Here is an 8,762-nt window from a genome sequence, read left to right on the forward strand (position 1 = left end):
TGAGCTGAATTATTGTTATATAGTCCTGGAAATCGGGTTAAATATTCTGGAAAGGTTTTGGAAAGGTTTTGGAAATTAATTGGTGAAGATGTGTGGGAACCCTGTATATAGGATAGGTAAATGCAGGGGACACATGTCACGCATGTGAAAATATACAGTGAAAATCTTTCCCAAAGCAGTGGGAACCAAATTAGTATTATTATTGCATTTTGTAAGTCTGTTTGCTCTCTTGAAGGTCAGCATGTCAGTCCTCTGTCCAGCCGTTGACCATGTGGTGTTCTTGTCCTTCAGGCTATACTGGACGTGATAGTCAACCTCCAGTTCACCCTGGTGGAGACGCTGTGGAAGACCTTCTGGAGGTTCTGCCAGAGTCACGTTGGAGACAGCGCCACACTGGCTGTGTGAGTACACACACACACACACACACACACACACACACACACACACACGCGCGCGCGCGTTAACACTCACACGCACACGCATGCACGCAAGCAAGCACACATGCATATACAATTGCCTTTATACTACTGATTACAAATACTGTACACATGCACTTTAAGTCTAATTACATTAACCCTGGTGTCCCTATTTTGAGCACTTTTTCCAAACAATTCAAAAATGTTCCAAATATAGAGTTATGATATTGTTGTTTATTTATTTATTATTTTTTTGCCCAGTCATGATGAGTCAGAGAAGCGCTTGCCGAAGTCGTGCCTGGTGCTGCTGTGTAAGTACGACCCGGTGCTGCGCTGGAGCCGAGACTGTGACAACAGCCTGTACCAGGCCCTGGTGGAGATCCTTATCCCTGACGTCCTCAGACCCATCCCCAGTACGTACACCTGTCACAATTATTACATAATAATCGTCCAATATATGTCTATTAATTATACCTTGTTTTATAGACCCGAGTCCGCTAATAAAGATTGAATCTGAATCTAATCGCAATTATTTGAGATAATCGCAATTATTTTTGTCACAATCGTCATAATCGTTTCCATGTTGAAAGATGTTCTAGCGTTCAATGCCAAAATCTCAATTAAATCTCAATTATTAATGTGACAATTTACCGTCAACTTAAACTTAATCGTGACAGCCCTATGTACACTGTAGGGCTTTCAGGGTTGTTTGGGTCACAACCCTGAAACAGTGGTAAATCAGCCAACAACCCACTCCCCCTCATGGTAAATGGCTTACTTGTACTAACAATCTCTACCATACAGATTGGACCAAATGACATTATATTCATACTCTTTCACTTCCTTTTGCTCTCACCCTCCAGTTGTTCTCTGTTTCTTTCTTTTTTTTGTTGCTCAGAGCTTGTGAGATACTGTTAACCCATTCAGAACGGGTACACATTATTGTGTATCATTATTTTATGCTTTAACTATTGAAAAATAGCAGATATACAAGCTCACAGCGCAGCACCGAGTGCCGCGCTGCGAGCTTGTAGATCCGCTATTTTTGAAAAATCGTGAAAATTAGAATTTTGACCGGATTCTATAAGTGTCTTTTGAATCCTTCTAAGATTTTTTTGGAAAAACCTATGTTTCTATGGCAGCAATCTGGCCAGCCATCGTCAAAGAAAAGGTCCTTTTCACTTAACTGGAGCTCAGTTAGTCTGTTCTTGAGAGACTACTATGTCAGTGGTTCTCAAACGTTTTCATGTCAAGGACCCCCAAAATTATATTTATTTGGCCACAGACCCCCATCTCAAAATATTTCGTTCCAGGGACCCCCCCCAGAAGCAAAATTTGAGTTACAAACGTTCACTTTGAAAATACATATATTCAAAGATTTGCACACATTTTCACGACTTTTTCAAAAATAGCAGATCTACAAGCTCGCAGCGCGGCACTCGGTGCCGCGCTGTGAGCTTGTATATCTGCTATTTTTCACCGGTTAAAGCATTCAATAATTCCAGGCCTAAATTGACCTGACATTGACAGGCATGTTGTCCTCTTGTCACCAGGTGCCTTAACGCAAGCCATCAGAAACTTTGCCAAAAGCTTGGAGAGCTGGCTGACCAACGCCATGATGAACATCCCAGAGGAAATGGTCCGCATCAAGGTACTCTATCGGTGTGTGTGTGTGTCCTTGGCCATGTCATGTGTCACGGTTACGTCGTCCCTCCCTCACACGTTATGTGTGTGTGTGTGTGTGTGTGTGTGTGTGTTCTGTCAGGTGACGTCAGCCAGTGCGTTTGCCCAGACGCTGCGTCGCTACACCAGTCTGAACCACCTGGCCCAGGCGGCCCGCGCCGTGCTGCAGAACACGGCGCAAATCAACCAGATGCTCTCCGACCTCAACCGGGTGGACTTCGCCAACGTACAGGTCTGCCTGGATGTCTGCACGTGTCATTTATTTATCATGTATTGGACATAACAGTAGCATGTAAATGGGGAACTAAGGCTGTCATGATACTCGATACGTAGCGAAAATGAATCGAAATTGATGTTCGATACAGTTTACCAGATACCTTATGAAGGTCGTTTAGACCGAAACCTTGCAATAAACTATACTTATGTGAGTGAAGACAGTTTGAGGGACTTCTTTTTTTTCTTCGATTGTTTCACCTGCTTACACATCTGTCCTTGTAGGTGTGCAAAAGGACCTTCCTTTACAACGATACAGTTTACCAAATTGGGGGGGGGGGGGGGGGGGTTCAGGGGTTGACACTAACGGTTACCCGACTGCCTGTGGCAAGTAAATAAAATGTTCGGGCAAGTTGCGTTTGCTTTCTGGTTGCCCGACGGGTAAGTGTGTTTAAATGTGGAAGCAACCGTCTTGATTATTAGTTATTCATGAAAGAACAAATAGCGCTACCGTTTTATAAGTAGCAGTTGTGCTCATTCAGACTTTCAAAGTGACAGTCGCCACTCGTCAGTTATCGATTTGATTTAACATTAATTTGATTTACTTTTCGGGCAAGTGGGCATAATCCTTGTGCAAGTAGAACTTGAACTGTACTTGCCCAACGGGCAAGTGCCCCAAAGACTTAATAGTGTCAACCCCTGGGGGTTGTATGTTCACCTACAGTGACATGCCCGAAATAGGGGGTGCCAGGTAGGGCATTCACGAATAGTGATTTTTAGTATTCGAATTATTTGACCTCAAAGTATTCGAATAGTCGAATATTCGACAGGACTGGCCAAACTGTCAAATATTAAGTAAGCAAGAGGCGAACATTGTGAAAATAGCCGATCTACATGAGCATGTAGATCTGCTATTTTCACAACATTTATCTGCGGAACCGAGTCACATTAAATGTAATACCTACACTTCCAAGTGCTTATCAGGGTGGGGGTCCCCAGTTCAAATATGTTTATTTTTTGGGGTCCCGGCCTAAAAAGGTTTGAGAACCCCTGGTATAGAGCATTAACAAATTCATCCACCAGGGGCATTGACTACTCTTTCTTATGACTTCCTATCTAGCCAAGCTTTATAGACTATATTACAATGTCGAATAGTGACTTTGATATTCGAATATTCGAATATTTGGTGATTTTTTTTTATTTTTCTTTCTAAGTAAAACTCGTCAAACTCGTCATTGGCAGAGTGGACACATAAATATAACTTGTCAAACTCGTCATAGGCAGTGGATGAGTTAATATACCTTAGAGGAGTTATGTGGAAATAGAAAAAAAGTTCCCCCCCTTCTGTGTTGCCTAGAACTGGAGGATTGATTTTGTATTGTAAAGTACAACTTGATGACATCACACATTGTACTTTACGATACAAACCCCAAAATCAATCCTCCAGTTCTTGGCAACACAGAAGGGGGGGGGGGCTTTTTTTCTATTTCCACACAACTCCTCTAAGGTATATTAATGATATATTTCAATATTGAAAATGGGTGGTCTTCCCCTTTAAACACTACTTGGACTGATTCTCTCCCTCCTCCCCCCGTCCAGGAGCAGGCATCCTGGGTGTGCCGGTGTGAGGACCGCGTGGTGCAGCGCCTGGAGCAGGACTTCAAGCTGACGCTGCAGCAGCAGAACTCCCTGGAGCAGTGGGCCGCCTGGTTGGACGGCGTGGTCTCCCAGGTCCTGAAGCCCTACCAGCAGAGCCCCGCCTTCCCCAAGGCCGCCAAGCTCTTCCTGCTCAAGTGGTCCTTCTACAGGTGAGAGAGAGCGGAGAGACGCACGTGAAGATGACGATGGTGATGATGATGTTGAGGAAACCGTAAGCACTGGACTAGGGCTGTCACGATATGACATTTTACATGACGATTAATTGTCACTCAAATAATTGGCGATTAACGATTTAATTGTGTTTTTGTCGTTGATAATTACATTTCTGTTTGGCTTTTAGGCTTTGAAGTTGTACATGGTAGATATGACACATAACCTAAATATACAAAGAAATTACTGACATATTTGACAACTTACTACTTAAAAAATAACTTTGATAGTGGAAATAGCCGATCTACAAGCTCACAACGCGTCGCGATGCGACGCGTTGTGAGCTTGTAGATCTGCTATTTCCACTATTTCGGACATTTTTCAACATTCACGATTATGACGATTATGACAAAATAATTGCGATAATGTCAAATAATCACGATTAGACGACTATGTAATAATTGTGACAGCCCTACACTGGACTTAAATCTTCAGGACACCACGTGGTTTAAAAAGAATCTGTTTAAATCAATCCTCTTGCCTGGCTTCAGCATAGACAACATGCAACCATCTTGTTTTATTATGTTACGGCCACTAAAAATTGTCTCGAACACCATGGTCATACCAAAATCGGACAAAGTCAAGTGTCACACTAGCTTGAAAGTTTATTTTACATTCAAAATAATGCATACTGCAAGTGTTTTTTATTGTTTAAATTACACCATAATGGATATGCCACAATTGCCAACAAACATAAGTGTAACAAAACTAAAATTCTAACAAAAAACAAACGATGGGCTGGCCAGTAACAAAAGAGGGGAGCTGGGTGTGCCAGCCACTATGTGGCCGTCGACCCACCACAGCTCCCATAAACTACCAAAACAAAGTAAAAAGCTAAACTAACCAGTGCGGAAAAACAAGACGAATAATACTTACGACCAGCCCATCAAAACTGAAATAAACAAACACAGGAAGAACTTAACTAATGGACAACATGTTGGGTGTTCTCTGCTGGGGTGCTGGGGAAATGGTCAAGTCTTTATTGTCCCATCAGGAGAAATTTGATTGCAAGTTTAGAATATGAAATATAACACCAATTAAATAATTTTAAAACTTAAGTGGGTCACCACCGACCAATTACATTTACAGTGAATAAGCAGAGTAAACATGAAGTCAATAAACAACAAGGTAAATAGTCACATAAATAGAGAGAACAATGTAGTGCTTCAAAGAAACTACAATATCAGGTAAACAATGAACCTAGCATCTGTCCAACTAACATGCTATCTAACCCACTAAAACAGGGAAAGCGTCTGTCATTTTAGATCTTTGCGTCTGCTATTAACTCATTAAGAGCCCCTGAAATTAACGGATTAAAATGTCCACGATGCCTCCCTCAGGCATTCACTCCCGTTGTCTTATTTTGAAGGCCAGAAGTCCACAGCGTAAACACTTCCGGTCTGACGTCATCGCGTCCTTCACCGGAATCGATCATTGTTTACGTGGTGTCATGGCGGATCGGATGCTTTTCAACATGTGTTTTATAAGCGAGCATCTATTGCCCTCTTCGCTTCTAATTTAGAAGCGAAGATGGCAATAGATGCTTTAGAAGTTCTAAAGTGTTGTTTTGAGATAATGGACATTAAAGATGAGATCCCCCGTCTGCCTCAATGTTATGGGATTACTATTTTGTGCTCGTGGATCCGTGATGATGATAAATCAGCGACGGAGATCGGCTCGGAACCTTCCGCCATTGTACCCGGAAGGATAACCGCCGTTACAGTAATATATTACTTTTTGCGAGATATCTCGGGAATGGCACTCGAGATACTCGAGCTCGCAGCGCATACTCAAGCTCATACTCAAGCGCGCATACTCAAGCTCGCAGCGTGGCACTCTGTGCCGCGCTGTGAGCTTGTATATCTGCTATTTTTCACTGGTTAAAGCATTCAATAATTCTAGGCGTATTAATGCGCTAAATAACATTCTCAACATGTTGTGGTCAAGAAAAAAACAAAGTTTAATCCAGCCTGTCCCCTCCCCTCCCCTCCCTCTGGCCTCCTCCTCCCAGCTCCATGGTGATTAGAGACCTGACTCTACGCAGCGCTGCCAGCTTCGGTTCCTTCCACCTGATCCGCCTGCTGTATGACGAGTACATGTACTACCTGATAGAGCACAGGGTGGCCCAGGCCAAGGGGGAAACCCCTATCGCCGTCATGGGAGAGGTACACACACACATAAGCCATGTTTCCATAAACGTATTCGAATTAGGGAAGCGAATTATCAGAAATGTGCTTTAAAAAGAAATTGCGATTCTTGGGAGATCCTGCCTGGGTCCGTCTAACCGACGTGCTGTAAACACTTCCCGCGGGCTTGCACACAGTGCACACGCATCCCGACCCAGAGCCGGTCGCGACGCACCGCCGCGGAGAAAGTGCAGCCGGCGGGAGCACAGAGCAAGCGTCCCCGAGCCGAGGCGGCCGCCCCGCCGCCCGGTTGAGTCCTCCGGGCACGCGCAACACGGTGTGATGACGAAGGGTAACAACCGTTTTTTTTTTTTGGGCTAACGCTATACAATGGACGTTAATTAAGCGGCGGGGGAAAGTGTTATAGGAGGACGACATGGACCAGAACGTCATATTTTATTCGCATTTATTGTCTGACCCGTTTCCATTCGCAAATGCACATTTAGTTTATTCGATAAAGCCTCAAAATCCACCTCCTCCAAGCGGATAATTGTTTTTGCGGATAATGAAAGTTTATTTGCATTTTGAAGTGTTTCCATAAAAAGATTTTGCGAATAAGCCGTTAATGCGCAAAAAGTGGCTTTATGGAAACGCCACTATAGTGTTGATATTGATTTAGTTTATGTCATAGTCTTTTGAATAACATTTTATTTAGTTCTAGTCATATTTTAGTCATCTGACATGTTTTAGTTTTAGTCTAGTTTTAGTTGACAAAATATCATATGATTTTAGTCGACTAAATCCACAGTTGATTTGATCGACTAAATGTATTTCGGCAGGCCTTGATGGCGTCGTAATGGCAGATTTTAGCTTTTGTTGCATGCTGAAAATAGCCGATCTACAGGTTTATAGCGTGGGCGCTTTTTGTCATTGCCATTAACTAAAATATAATCTTTACATTTGCTTCTATTATGTTTGGTTTATATTAGGACACATTTACACGACTGTAAAGACCAAACGGAAGTGGGGAGGAGGCGTCACATCCACTTTATCCTCTGATCATTTTCAGAGCTTTTGTTGCTCTAGAATAGACTGTATGACAGAAGTTTTGGGTGGCAACTAGTCTGGCTCGTGAGACTACGGTAACTTAAGCCCCACATACTTTGTCGCGTGATGAATCGTTGGTAGATCTGCCATCTTTATATATATAAAAAATGATCTGATGATTTTGGTTTTATATTTTTGCCTGTAAGCCAGGTTGAAATTGGCTAACATATTTCCCTCTCTTGTCTAGTTTGCCAGTTTAGGCCGGAGCTTAAACCCACTTGATCCTGACAAAGGTAACTTGATTATTTTTTACTGTGCCATGGTTATTACTTACCCAAACTTTTCAGGTCGAGACCCAAAAAATACATTTGCCTGGGACCCAAACTAGTGAAAATAGCAGATCTACAAACGCACAACATGTCGCTTCTCGCTGCGTTGTGCGCTTGTAGGCTTTTCACTACGGTACTTCTGAAACATTTGTTTTCTAATTTATGGAATTTCTTAGATTATCCTTTTATTTTGTCATGAACGCTTTGAAAAAAATCATTGAATCTTGGTTTTAATTCATGAAGAATTATTCTTTTTTGGGAATGTTTATTGAAAATGTTTTGAAATCATAATAATTAAAAACAAATTGTAGGAAACAACAACAAAAATAAAGGGACCCATTAAAAAATGTGTCCGCTACCCAAATAGGTCCCGACCCAGTGTTTCGGGAAACAGTGCTGTATACTGTATCGTCGCTATCGGGCGGAAACCTTGCATTTTTTCATGTTGCATGTTTTCTTTTCCAACACACAAGGATGTGTTTTATTGACTGACTGCCACCTGTGCTCTCTCTCGCCTGGGCTTTCCAGAAGAGGAAGAGGAGGAAGAGGACGAGAGCGACGACGAGGGCCAGGAGTTGTCGCTGCCCTCGGACGGGGGGGCGGGGCTGGGGGAGGAGTCTCTGGAGCCGCCCGCCAAGCTGGCCCGAACCGACCAGAGAGTGCTGTTCACCAGCAGCCCGGCGGAGGACTGAACACAACACTCGTTAACCCCATTCAGAACGGGTACACATTATCGTGTATCATTATTTTATGCTTTAACCATTGAAACATAGCAGATATACAAGCTCACAGCGCGGCACTGAGTGCCGCGCTGCGAGCTTGTAGATCTGCTATTTTTGAAAAATCGTGAAAATTTGAATTTTGACACGATTCTGTAAGTGTCTTTTGAATCTTTCTAATGTTTCTATGTCAGCAATCTGGCCAGCCATCGTCAAAGAAAAGGTCCTTTTCACTTAACTGGAGCTCAGTTAAGCCCCGTTTTCACTGAGTCAAACTTCTGGAAGTTTTTTCCAAAATGACGGCAATTTTGAAATTCACGCCATGTGAAAACGGCCACTTATTTTGTCTTCCGTGAGTTT

General features: G+C 42.8%; 1 protein-coding gene across 1 annotated transcript in view; it reads left to right on the plus strand.

Annotated features, from left to right (window-relative positions):
• The window catches only part of rfx1a (regulatory factor X, 1a (influences HLA class II expression)), a gene marked incomplete at its 3' end in the record, with an annotated part of 26,982 nt that extends 18,607 nt beyond the window's left edge, over nucleotides 1-8,375 (plus strand). The window contains exons 11-18 of the mRNA XM_080723393.1: nucleotides 292-401; nucleotides 678-829; nucleotides 1,970-2,067; nucleotides 2,182-2,331; nucleotides 3,912-4,120; nucleotides 6,193-6,346; nucleotides 7,602-7,647; nucleotides 8,212-8,375. Coding sequence (XP_080579519.1) covers nucleotides 292-401; nucleotides 678-829; nucleotides 1,970-2,067; nucleotides 2,182-2,331; nucleotides 3,912-4,120; nucleotides 6,193-6,346; nucleotides 7,602-7,647; nucleotides 8,212-8,375 — 1,083 coding nt within the window. The remainder of the gene's footprint in view (nucleotides 1-291; nucleotides 402-677; nucleotides 830-1,969; nucleotides 2,068-2,181; nucleotides 2,332-3,911; nucleotides 4,121-6,192; nucleotides 6,347-7,601; nucleotides 7,648-8,211) is intronic.
• Nucleotides 8,376-8,762: the final 387 nt, after the last annotated feature.

The sequence above is a fragment of the Nannobrachium achirus genome (assembly GCF_963921795.1).
Source record: "Nannobrachium achirus genome assembly, chromosome: 4".
In the NCBI taxonomy this organism is placed as follows: Eukaryota; Metazoa; Chordata; class Actinopteri; order Myctophiformes; family Myctophidae; genus Nannobrachium; species Nannobrachium achirus.